The 22,099-nt window shown below is 35.6% G+C and overlaps 1 protein-coding gene across 1 annotated transcript in view; it reads left to right on the top strand.

The window, feature by feature from the left end:
• LOC113520018 (ornithine decarboxylase antizyme 2) overlaps positions 1 to 21,085 on the top strand; it is a 31,401-nt gene extending 10,316 nt beyond the window's left edge. Inside the window, 7 exon segments of the mRNA XM_052898226.1 lie at positions 11,280 to 11,381; positions 12,071 to 12,077; positions 12,079 to 12,175; positions 12,358 to 12,485; positions 17,720 to 17,815; positions 18,719 to 18,831; positions 19,131 to 21,085. Coding sequence (XP_052754186.1) covers positions 11,280 to 11,381; positions 12,071 to 12,077; positions 12,079 to 12,175; positions 12,358 to 12,485; positions 17,720 to 17,815; positions 18,719 to 18,831; positions 19,131 to 19,284 — 697 coding nt within the window. The 3' untranslated portion in view covers positions 19,285 to 21,085.
• The last annotated feature ends 1,014 nt before the right edge of the window (positions 21,086 to 22,099 follow it).

Raw genomic sequence — 22,099 nt, 5'->3', positions numbered from 1 at the left:
AATTGTAGTTTTATTATCTAAAGTGCCATTAAAAGATAATATTGAAGCTGTAAAAAGATGTATGTATTCAGTCTATTACGTTCTAATAATATAATTACCCTACACGTGGCTAAATGTTAATTATCATCATCATCATCTTATCTGTCACGCCTGTCTCCCATTAGGGTAGGCAGAAACAATGTTAATTATGACATGCTTAATGCCGTGTAGGTCCCGGCATAGAATGGGCCACTCCTTCCTTGCCCGTGGGTGTCGTAAGAGGCGACTAAAGGAAGTTATAGTGGAGGGATGGGCAGCACTGCTATTAAAACTGCGGTTGCCAACCCGCCTGCCAAATGTAGCAATTGGGAAAACTCTCCTTATGGGGGAAGGCTTATGTTCAACAGTAGACACTTAACGGCTGAAGTAATAAAAAAAAATGCTTAATGAACGTAATTATCTTAGTATAAAGGATTGATAAGTTAATAGTCTCACTTGATTATTCGTAAACAAAGCAAGAGATATTATAAATTCATGATAACAATTAATATAAAACACACTGAAGCCTGTCTGTTGCAAATTATCATAATTTAAAGGGTCCTTAAAAAAGTTGCTTTCAATTGTAGCAAAGTTCAGTTATATTGATTTAAAAATTAAAGTAATTAAACTGTTGTTTTTAATTTCTATATCTCCAGAAAGACAGTTAATATTTCTAAGAATTATTATTTTGACATCTATTAATCTTTTGAGGTACCCTCATATGAATCTTTCTTAAATATATCCCAAGTACAAGCATCGTTTAGTTGCAATTTCATTATATTAATACTTAATAAATATTGGAGTAGAAAATATATCTAAATAAACTTTTGAAAATTAGGCCTAAACAGAAAATCTGGTAATTTATTTAAATATTCTTTATTACACTAAAACATACAGTAACAATAACAATTAGAAACAATGTAGGCAAAGGTGAACTTATCTTTAAAAGAGATCTCTTCCAGTCAACCTAACACAGTAGTATCAGGAGTAGTGCAAGTTAGAAATCAATAAACAATAACAATAATTACATAATTTACAAAGATATGTATATACCATACATACGTACATATATAAATATAAACCTACATAAATCTTTATTACAATTTGTAGCAGAGTACACATGTTTTTTCTAATAATCTCAATGTATTCAAGGCTCCATCAAGTGCCCGCAATCACCACCATTCACTGGTACATTTACCTCATTGGACATATACCAAACGTACTTTTTAGGGTTCCGAGTCATAGTCGACAAGGAAACCCTTGTTTCCGGTTATCCGGGGCGGATGTAATTTTACAATTTTCAAATAGACTTCAAAAAGTGTACTTGTATATTTGTTTTGCAGAAGGATAGGTTTCATTTTCATCCCGAACGGAGCTAGTAAATAAAAATAAATTAATACGGAACCCTCACGTGTACGTGCGCATCGCGATTGGCGGGTTTTATGTTAAAGTTCGCAATACAATTTTCGCAAAACATCCTGTATTGTCTTATAAGCTGTATTCCATCTATTTTTGTCTTTGGCAAGGCCCGTTGTATTTTGGCTCCAGATTATGTTTATATCACGTTTAGTATTCGTCAAGAATTACTATAAACTGGTCGTTTGAAATCGAGAAGAAAAGAAGGAAAAAAAATTAAAAAATTTTGTAAAAAAAATAATATGCTGTATACGTTATACAGCATAAAATTCTTCTATAGAAAGATACCTTCAAAGAATCGGGATAAAAATTCTTAGTGATTTTTTTTTTTACTTTTTTTTTTCTAATAAAAAAGTGAAACATTCCATGCGTTGTGATATATTTATTGCTAGGTATATTAGTGTTCGAGTTTTATTTCGTTTTTTCATATAGATTATTTTTGTTTACATGAGAAATGGTCGTGAAAGTGTGGTGAGTATTTCTACGTGTCTATATTTATGTAGCTAACTGTACGTGTCCTTCGATCGTGCTAATATTAGTTTTTTTTTTTCTAGAATATACTAGAAATAAATGTTTACTAAACAAGTTAATTTTTAAGTAATTCTGTATTGCCATTTTTTTTATGATTCTACCGTCTAGTTTGGAAAACATTTTAGCGGAAAAAAATACATAAGTAACTTGTTTGTTGTCTTTTTAGAATTCCGTACAATGTATTAAAGCAGTGAAAAAATCAAGCTTCTAAATCGACGCAATCAAAAGATACGGCCGTTTATGTTCCATTTATATAGCATATTTTGACATTCGAAAAGGGAATTAAAATCTACAACGGGACACTTCCCGTTGACCTAGAATCATGAAATTTGGCATGTAAATTTTTAGTTATTTTACAAAAAAAAAAAAAAAAAATAAACTTGATAATTTTGTACAGAATTCTTCGTTGCACGAGTCCAACTAGCATTTGACCACTTTTTTAAATAAGATTTTGCTTTACAAAATGTATTGACTTCAATGGCGACAAAAATAAAATAAAATTTTTAATCTTTTAGTGAGTTAGTTTAGTAAAGCAAATGTATTAATGAATATTAATCTATGCTTTTTTTTATACAACTTAGAATGGCAAACAAGCTAACGGCCCACCTTATGGAAAGTGGTAACCGTCGCCTATAGACATGAGCAGTACCATGCACATAACAGAGTATACTGTTTCGCCCATGATACCTCCCATGCGTTGCCATTCCTGAGGACTCAGGTGTTATTCCTCTGTACCCAGTAACTACACGCCATATCCCACCCTTCAAACCGAAACACAGCCATGCAAACACAACTGCTTCACGGTTGAAACACGAATGGGACAGAGGTACCCAAGCAAACGACTTTTGTACAAAGTCTCCCTCTGGTAAATATATAACAATACGTATATTTTAAACTAATTTTATGTTGGCTATTTGGTAAGCGTGGATTTCAAAAGAAGGAAAACCAAAAGATGTCATTTCTAGATCTGCATCTAAAGATAAATACCCCAGATTTGAAGTTAGAAATTCAAGAACACAATTGTGGAAACCGCATTAAATTTGGTGTAATAGTTTTTCGTGATTCCGGAATAAACCTACAGACAGACAGACAATTTCTAATAATTACTCATATAATTTTTTCTTAAATGTCATTTAAGAAAACGTCGTCTAAATTTTCAACCAACCTCAAAAAGAAGGGAGTTCTCAATTTGATTATATTTTTTTTTCTTTCTTTTATGTTTGTTACCTCATAACTTAGGCAGTTTTAAATCGATTTGGAAAATTCTTTTTTTTTTTTTATTTGAAAGGTTATACTTACAGGTTAATCCCAAAAATGTTTTCTCTATCTTTATCTATATATATCTAAAATCTGTTATTTTGATGTTAGCTTTGAAATCAATAGATTTTACCATAATTGAAGATTGTTTTTTTTTTTTTTTGAAATCACAATATTTTATTAATCTAATTGTTAAAATTCTCGTGTCGCGGTGTTTGTTACCAAACTCCTTCGAAACGGCTTTACCGATTTTTATGAAAATTTGTGTGCATATCAGGTAGGTCTGAGAATCGGCCAACATCTATTTTTCGTATCCCTCAATGATAAGGGTGACCCACTAAATTTTTTTTTTATTATTTTCTCAATTTTTTTTTATTGTTATTTTATTATGATTTAGCATTGTAATATACATACAAATAAAAATTTTCACGCTTTTACGATCAACCCCTGTTTTTTAATCGCAATTTTCATATGCCGCAATAGGGTTGCAAGATGACAATTGAATATAATAATTATAGTACGATATATTTTCATGTATAGTGCTAGAAATAATGTATATGGTAAAACAACGTTTGCCGAGTCAGCCAGTATTATTATAGATTAGTGACATAAAAATGAATTATGACTAAATATTTTATAAATTTATTAGTAATTTAATTAGATTTGTCAATATTAATCATGCCACGACGACATGCTCTGTCGCTGTGCACAATATAATTGTTCTGACAGTAATTACATTGTTATTGCCTGATTGGAATGTTGGCACCGGGATCTACGTATTTGGAAGGAAATAACAAAATATTTTGGCGCTATTTACCATGCCAACATTACTGACGCAGTGTTGTCTAGACTGATATCGTTAACATCTTTTCAGCTGTTATCTGTCCACTGTTGAGCATAGACTTACCCCAGAGACTGCGACCTTTGGGGAGAGAACCTTGGGAGGGGGGGGTTGATGGGTGAAAATGGTATGGTAATCCCCGCCTGCGCTAACGGGATACGCTGGCGGAGCACCAGTGAAGGGTGATAGATGAGAATGAAAACAGGCCAGTTAGCCCATCATGATGAAATCATCAGGAATTAATCATGATAGTTTCCAGGGGGAACCGCGAAGAGGTTAACGTGGTTGGGTATATTGCTAGCAATGGGATTCTCAGTCTCCATTACTAACAATGGGGAGGGGGGGGGGGGTTAGTGTTAGTGATTTATTATATTGTTGAAGTAATTAAATCAGCCATTAACTTTGCATTCTGAACATAGCCTCCCGCATAAGGGGGAGGGGTTGCCAGTAGTTGCCACACTTGGTAGGCCACTTGACAACCGCAGTTAGCCTTTAGTCATGTTTTAAGATGGACACTGTCACCCATCCCTCGTCCATTGAGTTGCCTCTTACGACATCCATGAGAACGGAAGGAGTGGCCCCTCATTCAATGCCGGGACCACACGGCAAATGACAAAATATTTCGGCGCAATCATGCCAACATTGACGTAACACTCAATGTTGTCTAGACTGGTATAAAATATATAAATAGACTAGCATTTCGCACGCTATTTTGTATTCGTTGATTGCCGAAGTAGAAAAACCTATATACATACTAACTACTAGATGGCCTATCAAGATAAAACAAACACTACATTTTAAGTTACATCTTTGTTTTTTATACAACTTAGAATGGCAAACAAGTTGACGGTCCACCAGATGGAAAGTGGCAACCGTCGCCTATAGACATGAACATTACCATGGACATAACAAAGTATATTGTTTCGCCCATAATACCTCCCATGCACTCCCTCCCTCCCACTCTCCCCCCACCAGAGGGAGACTTTGTACAAAAGTTTCTGTTTGATGCCGAAACAAATATAGACAGACCAACAAATATTCTAAAAATTATTGTTATGTGGTTTCTGTAGCTCTTATTAAGATCCTTCATATAATTTTTTTTTTTCTTAAATATCTCCCACAAGCGGCCCATCTCGACTTTGCACGGGTGGACATTTTTAAATCATTTTAAAAAGTGATTATTGTGACATAACGATAATAGTTGGTCATATAGTATCGCGAAGTTTTTTGTAGTTATTGATATTCTCTTCAATATTGTAGAACACACTTTTGTTCTATCACCAATAGTTTCCGCAGCGCACGCGACGAAAGATATTTTATAGCATTCTTTACACCTTGAGTTACGTTGCTAAAGTTTTAATAAGCATCCCTAATCTTTTCTAGCAATAAATATAGTCTATGTTACTCAGGATGAATGTAGCTTTATAATGGTAAAAGAATTTTTGAAATCGGCACAGTAGTTTTTGAGATTATTCATTACAAACATACATACTCGTGCACAAAAAAATACAAATCTTTCCTCTTTATAATATTAGTGTAGATGTACAAACATGGTCTAGTTACAAATTTATTGTGTTAGTAAAATTATGTGTCATGTTCTGGTATTTATGTCATAAAGTTATTATCGTTAAGTAAATAATTAATATTATGTGTACGTGACTAGCTCAATATAACCAGGGGGTGTCGAGATTGGTAGTAGTAGATGCGAATTACCAGAAGGAGACTTTGTACAAATGTCGTTTGCTTGGGTCCTTGGACCTGTGTCCTATTCGTGTTTCAACCATAAATCAGTTGTGTTTTAGTTTGAAGGGTGGGATATGGCGTGAATTTACAGGGTACAGAGGAATAACACCTAAGTCCTCAGGAATGGCACCGCATGGGAGGTATCATGGGCGAAACAGTATACTCTGTTATGTTCATGGCACTGCTCATGTCTGTAGGCGATGATTACCACTTTCCATCAGGTGGGCCGTCAGCGTGTTTGCCATTCTAAGTTGTATAAAAAAAACAACAATCTCATTGCTAGCAATATACCCTATCCATTCGATCTCCACACGGTTCCCCCTGAAAACTATTGTGATTGATTTATTGTTAGTCACAATAGGTCAACTGACCTGCTTCATCCTCACATATCATCCCTCACTGGTGCTCCGCCAGTGTATACCGTTAGCGCAGGCGGGGTTACCATTCCATTATCATCCATTAAAAAAGCTCATAGTAACTCGAGTACTGAGAGCACGTTACGCAGAAAACAACCATCTCTGTGAACGCCTCGAAATTAATTTATTTTCCCAAGTATTTTTTTAAACAACTTTTGACTGTTGTATTTATACTATCAATTTTTTTATAGTGCTAAAATGGCAAACAAGCATACGGCCCACCTGATGGTAAGCGGTTACAACCGTAGATAACGCAAAAAGTATTGTTAAAGTCGCTGTTAAATAATTGTTTGTAAAGGAGAAATAGTAGTTTCTTTATCACGATATTTTATTGCATCTATTGAACATTTAGTGAAGGACATTTCGTGAACAATAAAACTAAGTTCAACCCAATGTCGTCGGTTTAGAGTTTAATTTTAAACGTCAACCGGAATTATCGTGAAACGCAGTCGATGACGTATTTACAATAACAAAGTTATCAGGCTTCTTTAAATAGATGGCAATGTAATGGTGACTCGACCTGCGCTTTAGTTTTACCGTGAATTTTTAATCACTAACCGTGTCCCGTGGCTTTGCCCGCAGACAGACGTCCTACTACTATTATTATTGCAAAATTCACATCTTCCCTCTTAAGGGGAGGAGATGGCAATCTAACCCCTGGCAGAGGGGGAAAAAGGGTTGTTAGTAATGGGGTCTAACTGACCCATTGCTAGCAATACATCCTATAAGGTCGATCTCTATGCGATTCCCCTTGGAAACCATCGTGGTTAATTCTAGTGGTAGTTCTTCGTCACAATGGGCTAACTGATCCGTTTTCATCGTCACCTGTCATCCCTTACTGGTGCCCAACCAGCGTATACCAATAACGCAGGTGGGGTTACTATTCCATTATCACCCATTAAAATAAAAACGCCGGCAGAAGCACAGTCGGCCGGAATTCAGGGCCCCAGGGAGACGAACCGCTTTCTACATTTTTCTCGGGAGTGAGCCGCCTCGGAATCCCAACCGTCTAAGGTGTTGTTCCAGACTGGTTGAGATAAGACCGTTCATCAACATAACGATTGGGATGATTTCGGTGGATGTAATCCCTCGCATTTCGGTCACCTCGTGAGCCAAGTCTTGATATTTCCTCTTCTCGGTTTCGGCTTTTACGAAGTTCTTATCATGCGGTATGGTCACATCCACCAAAAACACCCTCGAGAGTGCCCGATCCATCACCAATATCAGCAGGTCTACCATGAAATGAAATTCCGAATTTTTGAACTCAATTTCGTGTCTTTGTTTATACCAAAATCGGACCAATAAATGGAGTTTAACATTTCGTTCGTCATACATCCTATCGTAAAAGTCCAAAGGAACGATATTTTAACATTTTTAATATTTCCAAACGGCATGTATTATGTAATTTTAACATCAAAATTCTGTTTCATTTGGCTCCGAAATTTCGGGAAACATTTCATGGTAGGCTCTCAGGTTTGTTCGCAAGAACTGTCCTGTCCGTGATGATGAAACAGTCCCATCTATTATTATTTGTTATTCACTTGAAATAAGACATACATTTTATTTATTTATTTTTAACTACAACATTTAAATCTATTGGTACACATGTATGACTGTAACTACTAATAAATTGGTCAGTTTTTCTCATATTGGGTTTGCTGGAAGAAATCTCTTTTAGAGATAAGCTCGCTCTTATGCACTGTTATATTTGTTTTTCTGAAATCAATTACTTTTTATGTACTATAACGAATAAAGAATACACATAAAAACATGTTTACACGTTTCGCCATACATAATTTAATTATTTATTAGTTCCATTGTATTAATTAACATTTTAACAATGGCAATGCATACAATATTCAATACATATATATCAGACAATCGATTATATCCAGTTTACCATTTTATTTTATCATACATTTGTTACCTTAAATTTGTTACAATATGTTTAAATTCAAATTTAAATCATATTTTTTTCTATACAACTTAGAATGGCAAACAAGCTGACGGCCCATCTGATGGAGAGTGGTAACCGTCGCCTATATCTTTATTCAAATAGACTTATTTACAAGCACTTTTATATCAATGTTTTTGTAAATCTACTGCGGGGTAGTAGTCCTATTGCTAGCAATATACCGTCAGGTCGACCTCCTCGTGGTTCCCCCTGGAAACCATCGTGATTGATTTATTGTTTGATTCGTCATGGTGGGCTAACTAATGAAGCCCTTAGTGTCCATTATTCACAATCCCCCCCCCCCCCCCCCCCCCACATCAAGTTTGTATTTCGTTTGACACTGAAATTTCATATAGATTTCATGGTAGGACTCGGATCATGTGTGCCACTCGTGCACGGGCGTTCTCGATCCGAATGTTTTTGTATGACGTCGTATAACACCGATTGCGTATGCGCATGTGAACGTAAACAGTCGAGATCAAATTAAATTGATATGACACTTATAGTTTAACGGTTTTTTTTTTATTTATTTATTCATTAGTACATGGCGGACTTAATGCTAAAAGCATTCTCTCAGAATCAAACATAGGGAATTGTCAGAATACTCGAATGCGAATTTCTTATAATTGTTTGTATCTATAATATGTTTACTGGGGGGAAAGGGATTGTTAGTAATAGAGACTGAGAATCCCATTGCTAGCAATATACCCAACCAGGTCGACCTCCTCGCGGTTCTCCCTGGAAACTATCATGGTTAATTCCTGATGAATTCATCATGATGGGCTAACTGGCCTGTTTTCATTCTCATCTATCACCCTTCACTGGTGCTCCGCCAGTGTATCCCATTAGCGCAGGCGGGGTTACCATATCATTTTCACCCATAAAAAAAAATACTCCTATAGCGCGGATCGAATCTACCGTGTTATAGGGGACATTACTGTACTAGCGACCCACTGCGGCTTCGCGTGCAATGCTTGATATTAAATATACTTTATGCATTTTCTTCCAGCCAGCTCTATCCCAGGCCATATCCTTGACCTCCCTATACGAAACGACACCTAGTATTTCTTTTATCTGTCCCATGTAGTTATTTCTCGGTCTTTCCTTTCCTCTTTTGCCCTCTACTTTTGCTTCTACTATGCTCTTTAAAAAATCGTCATGTTTTATAAGATGGCCCAGCATTTTGCCTCTTCTATTCTCTATTGTTTTAATTATTAGTTCATTTCTCATTCACCTCTTTCAGAATTTCCTCTTTTATTAGTTTTTCTGTCCATCTTAAATATATTACAGAATACAATTCCAAATATATATTTGTTAATCTATGTAGAACATTATTTTTATGTATCTCGTGGGGTTCAGCCAGCGTTTGCAATGTAAATGAAAAAAAAAAGTGTTTATTTACGACATCACATTAGAAACCTCTAAATTTATCAGTGTTCCTCTACAATATTATGCATGTATTATACATATAAACCTTCCTCTTGAATCACTCTATCTATTAAAAAAACCGCTTCAAAATCCGTTGCGTAGTTTTAAAGATTTAAGCATACATAGGGACAGATAGACAGCGGGACGATTTTGTTTTATACTATGTAGTGATTACTAGCGACCTATCCTGGTTTTGAACGGTATTTTTTTTTTATTTTAATTTTTTTTTAAAACAATTGTATAAGATTTCTATAAGTGAATTAATTTTCAAAATAGGTTAATATTTCTTTTTTGAGTTTATTCATTATTCAATTCATAAACTGAAAACTTTCCTCTTAATGATATTTGTTTAGATGACGTGTCGTAACTTGTTATCTTACAAAGTAGGTCGTTGTGGTATGTTTGTAATACAATCTGTTAATGACTCTAATTATAAATTAATTACAAGTTTTAATCATGCATGTTTGTGTTGCTTTAATCTATACGCACATATGAACTATTATGAATAATGAAAAGATGAAAATATAGGGTTTAATTATTTATATATATATATATATACTAGCTGACCCCGTAAACGTTGTTTTACCACTTATTGCGAAATATAAAAATCGCAATTAAAATACATGGGTTGATCGTAAAACGATGAAAATTTAAAGTTGTATGTATTTTTCAATGCTAAATCATAATAAAATAAAAATGGAAAAATTTGTCAAAAAATAAAAAAAAATATTTCGGGGTGGGTCACCCTTATCATTGACGGGTATGAAAAATAGATGTTGGCCGATTCTCAGACCTACCCAATATGCACACAAAATTTCATAAAAATCGGTGAAGCTGTTTCGGAGGAGTTTGGTAACAAACACCGTGACACGAGAATTTAAACTAAAACTAAACTACTGAAATGATTTTCATAATAATATCTATGGGGCCAATCTGTAAGTATATCAGATCTTTCAGATAAAAAAAATCCAAATCGGTTTGCAACTAACGAAGTTATGACGTAACAAACATAAAAAATACAACCACATTGGGACTTTCTTTTTGGAGTCGGTTGAAAGGAAAAATAAAAGTAGGAATTACTAACGTTTACCCGTGTGTAAAAGCTAGTAATTAATACATATTTACTGGCCCTCTAATAATATAAAGCCTATTATGTATGTTATACCAAATTTCATAGTTATTGGTTAAGCCGTTAACGCGTTATGAGGTAACATGATGGCCATCTATCACACTTTCACATTTATAATATCAATAAGGACGAATGCATACAACGCCGCGGGAAACAACTAGTAAAAAATATTTATCACTTGAATGTGATCGAGAGTGACCTCTGATTACCCCATTTCTAATAATATTTTTCATTTATTAATATAAATTAAAATATTGAATAGTGATTAATAAATGGACACATACGATTAGATTTTTTTTTTTTTTATGTCAAAAATTCTCGCGGCTTGCCTTTGACTTTTGGCTAAAACAGAATATCAGTGTTTTGCTCTTTTGAGGGCAAACCAGTATACTGAGTTGTGACCATTTTGTATTACTGTGGCACACTCACGAAATTATGTTATTTCTTTTATGTACTTTCTTTTTGTTTTTTATTTCTTAACTTAAGTATGTACCTATATCTAATTATATCTATCAGTAAATAATGTATCATTGTGTTTGTCTGCAGCGGCGATGGTGCGTCGCTGAGCGCGGCGGGCAGCAAACGGTCCGCCTTGTCGGCTTCCGACGCCGAGTGCTTCTCGCTGTGCCTGGGCGCCGGGCCTCTGTGGTAAGTAGCAAAGAGAGCAGTATTTTCTTTAAGCGGGGACAAGTGGGACGTGCCAACCCTGCAGTGGTGGATCAGGATTTGTAAAGTCTGTAAAGAATACGCATAGCAATATTCAAGGGGGGACAAGCAACAATGGTCTAATACCCACCTCAAGATCAGAGGTCTTATCATGAAATGTTTTCCGAAATTTCGGGGCACGCAAATTTGATGTTAAAAGTACATACCGTTTATAAATGTTAAAAATGTTAAAATATCCTACCTCTGGACTTTTATGGTAGGATTTGTGGCGAACGAAATGGTAAGCTCCATTTACTGCCTCGATTTTGGTGTGAACAAGAACACGGAATTGTGTCCGAAAATTCGGAATTTCATTTCATGGTGTGAAGCTTCCCAGGAGTGAAGCTTCACAAAAATATGCCTGTTTTATTAAGTGATCCGGATTCATTGCTCTTGAGTGTATATAGTTGTGATAGAGCTGTTTTACAATGCTTGTTTCTGGGGATCCTAAGATCGAATTCCAGTCTCATATCAGAATTTTTAAATTCATGTTTGTAATCAAAACGCCTATCACTCCCTTTGTGCTTCGGAAGGCATGTAAAGTCATCAACGCAGACTTTTGTAAGAAATCTTTATCTGGTACTTTGAGTGAATGGGAACGTTAACGTTGAATCTCATTGCCTGATCACCAGGTGGTCCTGATGTCCCTGCTCATGGCTCAGCACCGCCCGGAGGGGTGAATAGCGGGGCTTCGAGCCCCGCAACACCATCCACACCCACCCACGACGACAACAACCGTGAGTAACATCTACATTCTCATAACAGAAATCCTTGTTCTAGATTTATACCAAGCCTTAATTATAACCTTAATGATTACTAACAATCCTTCCTCCTCCCCCTCGTAAATCTAGTTTGCCATTTAATTTCCAATCCTTAAACCCTGTTAATAAGATTCAATGTATCAATTGAACGTGTCCAGGTGACTTGTTGAGCGCCCTGCTATGGGTGAGCGCGAGTTCGCTCGCCAGCAGCGCGGAGAGCCTGGCCACCGAGTCGGGCTCCCCCACCGGCACGCACCCGGCCCTGCACCAGGAGAACCGCGAGGAGGTGGGTCTCTTGACTGATCGACCTGATCACTTATTCCTTATTTGGGGATTATTTAATTACAGTGGTGGTAGACATGAGCAGTACCATGGACATAACAGAGTATACTGTTTCGCCCATGATACCCCCCATGCGTTGCCATTCCTGAGGACTCAGATGTTATTCTTCTGTACCCAGTAAATTCACGAGTGTAAATTCAAAATTTATGAGTGTTTCCTTTATAACTTTCATATTTGTTTTGTTTTATAATTTTTGCATCTTTTTAATGCTCAAAAACTTATTTTATTTATTAAATAATTAAATATAGATACGCCAAAATACGAAGTGTGCGTAAGTATATAGAACACTGATAAAAAAACGAGTCCGCTAATTTTAAAAAATAGCTGAAAAAAAGTTGACCCTTTTTGAGACTTGATGCTCTATTTGAAGAAAGCATTTTCTTATCTTTCTAAGATATAGTCTATTAAGATATATTAAATTGAATTAAATATATTACTCGCTGATAATCTAGCTTTCTGTTGGTGAGAAAGTTTTTAAAATTCGTTGAGTAGTTTTCAACCTTCTTCGAAAAAAGGAGATTCACAATTCGGTTGTATTTCTTTTAAAGTTTGTTGCCTCATAACTCCGTCAGTTGTAAACCGATTTGGATTTTTTTTATTTGGAAGTATATATATAGTTTTTTAAGAATATTGTTACTAATAAATATTTAATGGACCAAAAAGTCTGAAATAAAAATTATTATTATTATTATATATATATATTTGTTTTTCTTTCTCTTCTTCACATGGACGAAGGTTTACTCACCGACACGGGCCTTAACCAAGTGTAGGAGAGGTTTCAGAGTAGGAAGATGTAATAGTAGACGACAAGGAATTTTCTAGTAATATGGCAGGTATTTAAGATAGTGGCCTTTTGTAGTAGGTATGTTTGATTAGTGTGGATATTTAGTGTTTGTAGGCTATTACTTAGAGTCTTTGGTATAATGCCGGTGGAAGATAGAACAATGGGTACAATATGTACTGTATGGGCTTGCCATTGTGTTTTCACTGCTATTGCAAGATCCTGGTACTTCGCAAGTTTATCTGAGATGGTAGTTTGGAGATTATGTGTGTTAGGGATAGCGATGTCTATGAGGTATAAAATGTTACTGTTTTTGTCATGAAGTGTGATATCCGGTCTATTGTAGTGTACCGTTTTGTCTGTAAGTATAGTCCTATCCCAGTAAAGCTTACACTTTTGATTGTCTAGAACAGTTTCAGGCTTGTATTTATAGTAAGGCTGTTTTTTTCTTATAAAATCATATTTGTAAGCGAGTTGTTGGTGAATTATTGAAGCTACTTGATCATGTCTATGTTTGTAGTCCGTTTGCACAATACTCTTACAGGATCCAGTTATATGCTGAATAGTTTCTGCTGCACTATTGCAGTGTCTGCATAAGTCGGTGGTCTGGTTCGGATCTTTTATAATATGTTTTTTGTAATTACGGGTGGCTATTACCTCATCTTGTATCGCAAGCATGAACCCTTCAGTCTCGGGAAACAGTTCGCCTCTCTTTAACCATTCGTTCGACTTATCTTTGTCGACGTGTGGATGGCAAAGGTTGGATCGGTGTCTTCCGTGTAATGATTTTCCAGTCCATGTTGCGATTTTCTGTTCTAAATTAGTCAGTTGCTCGTTGGTTTGAGTAAATCTGTCGCACAGGTTGAGTGGTGTGAGTTTTTTTTCTTTTTTATGTAACATATTTGTGGATTAATGACTGTTGAGATTTAGTGTGGAAGTATTGTCTAAGGGTAGCTATTTGTTTGTTATGTAGGTTTTGGATATCTATCTCCTCTTCCTCCTTCATGTCGTGGCAGAAAGAGTCTTTGGATGGATGATTTAGGGTGATGTTTCCTATATTTAGTAAGGTGCGTGTTCACGGTGCGTTGTAGGTTTTTTAGGTCTGTTTGTGACCAATTTAATATACCAAAAGAGTAAGTGAGGATTGGGATAGCAAATGTATTAATAGCTTTTATAGTATTTTTTGAATTGAGTTCAGTTTTCAAAATTAAGTTAAGTCGATAGTTGAATTTAGTTGTAAGATCATGTTTAGCTGCTTTTTGGTGAATTTGTCTAGATTGGTGAAATCCAAGATATTTGTATGTGCGGCTTCATCCATCGGTTCGATCATTTCTCCAGTTTCAAGTGCATATCCGTTATTTTGAATTTTATCTTTATTAACTGATAGAATTTTGCATTTGTCAACACCGAACTGCATTTGGATATCTTTTGAGAATTCTTGTGTAATGTCAGCTAGAAGAAAGAGGTCTGTTTTTTTTGTGGCAAATAATTTAATATCGTCCATGTACATTAAATGTGAAATTGAACTATCATCATTATTTTTGTCTAGTTTGTATCCGAGATTACTGTTTATAAGTAGATTAGATAAAGGGTTTAGGGCAAGGCAGAACCACAAAGGGCTAAGAGCGTCGCCTTGGAAAATCCCTCGTTTGATATAAATTGGTTCAGTAGTTAATGATTGAGTATTATGGTTAATTTTTAGGGTTGTTTGCCAGTTTCTCATTGCAGTTTGTAAGAAGGATATGATTTTAGGGTTAATTTTATATATTTGAAGAATTCGAATTAGCCAGCTGTGAGGTACCGAGTCAAATGCTTTACGATAATCTATAAACATAGTGTGAATATCTTTTTTCTGTTTATATGCATTGTTCATAAAATAGCGTCTATAGTTAGTTGTTCTTTACATCCTTGGCTATTTTTCCTGCATCCTTTTTGCTGTTCCGTGAGGATCTTGTGTGTAGTTATGTGTTGATAAATTAATTCACTCAGACATGCCGTTAAGAGTTTGTAAATATTCTGGAGACAAGTAATTGGTCTATATTTAGCCGGGTTTTGTGCATCATTTTTATCTTTAGGCAGCATATAGGTGATTCCTTGTGTTACAAAAGCGGGTATACTGGTAGGTGAGTGTATGAATGAGTTTAAATGATTATGTATGTGTATATGAGTGGATGTAAACTTTTTATACCAATAATTATGTATATTGTCTGAACCAGGCGATTTCCAGTTATGAGCACGGTTGAGAACATGTAGAAATGTATCTATTGGTATTGAGTCGAAATTCATCATGGGGATATTTTCAGTAGTTTTATTAATTATATTAATCCATTCAGCGTTTTCATTGTGTTCAATAGGCTCTTCCCATATATTACTCCAGAATTCTCTAAGAGATTCAGTTAATAAGGGCTCAGTAGTTATTTGACTACCTTGTTGTGTTGTGGAAGTTAGGTTTCTATAAAAACTTTTTTCGTTATTGGTGAATTTCTGATTTTGTGTTTTTCGCGCTGTACATGTCATATATCGTTTAAGACGGCTGGAAACTGTGTTAAGTTTTTGTTTTAAGGTGTCTAAATAATGGTTTAATTGTGTGTTTGGGTTCTCATATTGTGCATGGATTAAATATTTGACCTTTATTTTCTCTACTGCTGTCATTACACTTTTGCTTCTATTACCTCTTATATAATGTGTTAACTGTGCTATATTTGTTCGTAGTTTTATGACTTTATCTTCTAATCTTTTTTGCCAAGATGGTTTTATATGTTTATTTCTATTATAGGTGTTACTTTCTTTAATTTTCGTTCCGTTACAACTTGCTGCAGTATATGCAGCGATGTAGATCAAACTATAATTTATTGAAATCTAAATCTTCTTTTAAATAGTCAGGTAAGATGTTTGTATTAATGAATGCTACAATCTTTGCAAGCTTTTTGGATGTTTTCTGTTTGGGTATATATGGTCTACTTGTTGGATCAGTATATTCAAATTTTTCAACAGTGTTACAAATTGCTCCGTGATTCTCTTCTGTATATCTGGTTGTAGATTATTATTATCGATGGTAGATATTTGTTCAGTATGTGTGTGTGTAAGATGTGTGTTTGTTAACATTGTCTGTTCCTTTTCTATTCTGGGTATTTGTATGGTTTCGTAAGTGAGGTTTATATTTGGTTGGTTTTCAGGTGGAGTACTAATCTGGATTGTATGTGTGTAGGCTTCTACTTCCATTTTTATTTCTTGAATCCTATTTTGTGTTACCATATTGTTGTTCATTATTGCTCTTCTTTGATCTGATAATCTTTTTTCTGTTATATGTGACAGGTGTGGAAATCGCTTTATAAATTCACAGTGTAACTTTTTCTGATGTGCTGTCATATCAGTTTCATTATTTGTTACCTCAAAGTAAATACGTAAAATAGATTCATTTATTTCATTTGACCATCTCATTCGGCTTCCGGTTGACTGTGTTAATGTTAGGGTGGGCTCACTATTTGATGGAAAATCTTCAAGTATTGACGACACATTGGTCTTGATTTCATCAATTACAGATTGAGGTAATAATTTATTGTTTATGATTGCTCTGCGTTGATCACCTATTCTTTGTTTAGATGCATTCATTTCAAGGTATTTTTCAATGAATTTTCGGTGTAGTGTGTCTAGATAGTTTCGCGTATCTGTTTCCATTTTAGTTATAATAAGGTAGTTGCGCAATATAAATTCGTTCATATCTGGGCTCCATTTACGTCTTGCGCTAGTAATGCCAGAGATGGGTGCTAGATTATCGGCGCATGCCTCCTGCACAACATCAACTGACTCTGGCGATAAAGTGGATGATCGTGATGTGGATTGTATTTCAGATGGGTATGAAATGAGTTAGGTGATGAAAAAAGGCTATTGATTGATGAAAGTGAATCAGATGATGGTGAATTTGGGTGAGAAATGTTTTCGGCTGTAGTATATTTATCGACGAGAGTCCGCCTGTTCAACTCTCCGTCGCCAATGGTTCGTATACTGTGGCATCCAGCATTGGCCCCATTACCCCCGGTAGCGGCCGTAAATTATATTTCCTTTTATTATTTTCCATCATATATTAATTTGAGGGTTAAGGGTTGGGATCGTTAGTTTGAGGAGGGTAGTCTAGATGTTAAAGACTGTTAATCTGTGATTTTTACTAAAATTTGTGCTTAAGATGGTATAAGCTTATGTCCTGCACCATACTCCCCGTAAGCCCCCCCACCGCGCCAAGGTGATCCCCTGGGGGGGTTATTATTATTATTATTATACTTACAGATTGGTTCCATAGAAATTCTATCAATATCGGTCCAGTAGTATAGTTTTGAAATCGAAATAACTGATTTTGCCATAATTAATGTCTGATTGTTTTTTTTTTTTTTTATTTTCAGATAATACGCAAGATCTTGGAGCGCAAAGACCGCCAGCCCGTTAAGATCGATTTTAAGATTTTCCTCACTGAGAACACTGTGACCCGCTGGGAAGCTGTAAGTTTTTTTTTTTTTTTATTGTGGTAAACATACTTATTTATTTATTTAAACTTTAATGCACAGTAAAATTCTATGTACATTTGGCGGACTTAACACCGGACGGTGTTCTCTACCAGTCAACCATTGGGCAAACAGAGAAGTAGGCGGTGCATTATTGAATCTTTAAGACGTAGTTTTAGACACGGGCCGAAACAGTATACTCTGTTATGTCCATGGTACTGCTAATATCTATAGGCGACGGTTACCACTTTCCATCACGTAGGCCCGTCAGCTTGTTTGCCATTCTAAGTTGCATAAAAGAAAATTCTACACAAGCGATTCGGAAGCCATTTCAGCTCAGAGCGGTAAATGTGTGTACAAAACAGGAAAAACAGTTTAGAAATGGGTCAGCACTAATATAAATCATCTAGAGACGCGTGTCAAACAGATTGTGTCACGTTATCAGGCGGCCTGTCAACTGAGATGTCAACGCACCGGGCGTTTCGCTCCAGCTGATAAGTGACGAGGGGTTAGACCCTGTTTTAGGTTTGTTTGTGACTTCACAACACGGTCATGTCGTAAGACAAGAGAGGCTCTCAAACGTTACTATTACCTTACTTTAAGTATTGTTTTTTTTTTTATGGCCACGAATTGTAGTTGTTATTTTTTTTTGGGCGATAATGATATGGTAACCCCGCCTGCGCTACGGGATACGCTGGCGGAGCACCAGTGAAGGGTGATAGGTGAGGATGAAAACAGGCCAGTTAGCCCATCATGATGAATTCATCAGGAATGTTCGACCTGACTAGGAATATACATGGCTAGTAATAGGGCTGACAGTCTCCATTACGGACAATCCCTATCCAACTGTATCTAGATGGATTGGTTACGATTGATTGATTGAACATTTCAAATCGACAGGTTTTGCAAGGTGGCACCATCTACCTGCGCGTACCCGGGGTCCTGCAGTCCGGCAGCAAGGAGAGCTTCATGCTCCTCCTCGACTTCGCCGAGGAACGTTTGGGCTGCACCAAGTAAGTACTCATTTATTGTTACCGATGAAGTGTACCAGTACAGTAGCCCAGTATTGACCTTAGGTTGGTGACGGTTGGCCAAGTCCAAGATGGATTTATTGATCTGCCTTTCTTTCTCACTTCCTTCCTTCTTCTTCCTTCCTTCCTTCACTGGTGCTCCGACAGCGTATACCGTTAGCGCAGGCGGAGTTATTATCAATTAATAAAGGTACCCAAGCAAACAACTGGTTTAATACCCTCATAGAATCTCTAGTACCTGGCTTTGTTTTCACCCATTAATAATAACTTATCTCTTCCAGCTGCATAATCTGCGTGCTGAAGACCCGCTCGGACCGCGCGACTCTCCTCCGCACCTTCATGTTCATGGGTTTCCAAGTGCTGCCACCCAACTCGCCGCTGATGCACTCCATAACCAACCCCGATTACATATTTTTGCACTACAATATGCAGTAAGACACTACACAGCTGTACGGTTCTTGCGACTAAACCAATAAACCGAAATGAATGTTCTTTGAGCATATTTACTAATAACAATCGAGATTACCAACATAATTTGTCGATTTAGTCGCATTTACTGAATTTATAATCGACGCCATCTATTATCAGCTATACGAACTAACATCACAGCTGTCAAATGTCAAAACAGATGGCGCGAAACTGTGACAGTCGCGTAGAAATAGTTATCGCTAAACAGTTTTCGTCTGCATCGAACAAGTTGTTAGTAACATTAAAAGTTTTAAATTACTACACTGCTAATTCATACGAACTGCCTTATTAAGATTTTGCAAAGAGGAAAATTTATAATAAGAATATAATTTATAATACCAAATTTAAAATTAGAAATAAACTTAAAAATTTTTATCATAGATAATATAGAAAATACCAGCTCGCATAACAGAGTAATAAGTATACCTCTATTTCTGTTTACGAAACATGATTAGCGGTGTAGTGTGAAAACTGTCACATTAAGTAGCTATCATAGACTCTGCACGTTTTTTCTTAATCAGGGCTTGATAGTGGTTTCAAGATGGCGCCAACAAGTCTACATAGTAATTAGATATTTAGTATATCCTTCTATTATGTACGCACTACGATAATTTATGATGTTATAAAAAAAAAAAAACAATATATGGTGACTAAAATCAAAAGCTTGCTGCATTATTTGTAAAAGAGAAATAAACATCAGAGTTTAATGCTTACCATCGACAAGGCGCTTTGGTAATTTTTTTTTTTTTATAATCATAAACTATCGTAGTTTATTAAGTATTTTGTTTCTACAATTTCAGCTTTGAATATATAGCTATATAATCACGAATTACTCTTATATTTTTCCTTTCAAAACTGATATAGTAGAAATGTTTGATTCTTATTACTTTTACTATTATATTATAAACCATATGTATGTCGTCGTGTATTGTAATCGATATTCACCCACTCCGGGATAGAGCAAATAAAAAAAAAAAAAAAACAAAAAAAAAAAAAAAAAAAAGGTTTGTAAAAATATTTCGAACTCCACCTTTATTCACTACTAAACACTTTTAGTTTCATTATGTTTACACCAATAACACAATGGCTTGAATTTTCTATGAGTCATCTCTTAAATGCTATTTATTAGGCCTAATTTTTTTTTTTTCTTTTTTAAGATAAATGGCATAATGTAAAGTACTCTTTGTATCAAAACTAATATAATCACGTTTAAAACAATATAAATATTATCAAATACTAAAAAAACCGTTTTTGTTACAGTATCGAAATATTTTTTTTTTCTTATCGAATAACTTTTTACACTGAAGACTTTATTTTCCATAGTAAACGTCATAAGTGTGCATATATCTTTAGGCGTCCGTACACGGTCAAGCTGTTAAGTCTTGCACGTATATTACGGTTTATTAGATAGAGAAAACTACGTTCATTCTTTGTCTAACAAAACTGCAGAATACTTTAAAATTTAGTTGCTTGAAAGCGTACGGAGCTTATTATTCTTAAGTAAATATAGAATAAGTGGTTTTATGTTTTAATTCCTTATTTAGTATAACGAGCGTGGCCGTGCATGTTGGCGCGCTTGCTCGTGCGCAAGTTCGCAAACATGTCCGGATGGCGAACTAGTTTATATTTACAAGCGCTCCCGAACATGTTTTCAGTATTTCTTTCAAAGTATTATACGATCTTTTTACGTTTGACAAAATATGAGACGCGCTTATGTAATGTAAGTTTATTGTATTAATTGAGAAACATTAAAGTTAATCATAATTAATATATAGTTTTATTTTAACATATTTCATTATTTCAACTTGTCCTTCATCATCATCATCACCTCAGCCATTATCTGTCCAGTGCTGAATATAAACCCCCTCCATAGACTGCCATAACGAAAGGCCCTGAGCCACATGCATCCACTGACTTCCTGCAATCCATTTGAGGTCGTCACTCTATGTAGTAATGGTTCGTCCTACGTTAGGTTTGCCTGTACGTGCTATTCAAGAACCTTTCTTCCCCATCGGTTGTCGGTTCTTCCGAGCTGTGTGACCAGCCCATTGCCACATAGCTTGCTTACCCGTCTGGCTATGTCGATTACTTTCTTTTGCAGATATCCTCGTTTCGGATTCTATCATACAAAGAAACTTCGAGCACAGCCCGCTCCATAGACTGCTGAGTAATTTTAAACTTTTGCACAAGTTTCCCTTAATAGTTATAAACTGTTTCAATACAAGTTAATGTAAATAAATAATAAAAAATTTCACTTGATCTATTCACTAATTGTTTAATTAGAATTATTTTGTTTAATTTTGCTACCATTATAATGTGTGTGACTGCCAACATCCGAAGATTATCCACCACTAATTACTAACATAAGTTCCACAACCTCCTATATTCGCATATGGGGTCAGCTAAACCGTTGCACGTCGACCCACCGGGATCTTTTGTGCCTACCTTCTATATTAGTCATCAATCTCCGACTGCCAGTTTGTTCACGCACGTTTTGCGACACGTATTTCACCTCTAATCGCGGTAAACTCAGGCTAATTATTATATTGCGGCTCAATTAATTTATCCCACCATAATACATATTATTGACAGACGGGATTTTTCCATGCAGAAAAACTTGTAACACGGCCACCTTTCCATGGTTTCTTCTGCTTGCCCTTTTTTTAAAGCTCGTTAATTCCTATCAATAATGGGAATTTTAAGATGTTTTAGTCGTTTGTTAATCGACTCTATCAGGTCGACCTCCACGCAGTTTCCCGTGGAAAACATCGTGATTGATTCT

The sequence above is a fragment of the Galleria mellonella genome, unplaced genomic scaffold (assembly GCF_026898425.1).
Source record: "Galleria mellonella isolate WM207_F2 unplaced genomic scaffold, CSIRO_AGI_GalMel_v1 utg424, whole genome shotgun sequence".
Classification (NCBI taxonomy): Eukaryota; Metazoa; Arthropoda; class Insecta; order Lepidoptera; family Pyralidae; genus Galleria; species Galleria mellonella.
Note: the sequence above shows the minus strand (reverse complement) of the source record. Positions and strands in the feature narration are given on the sequence as shown.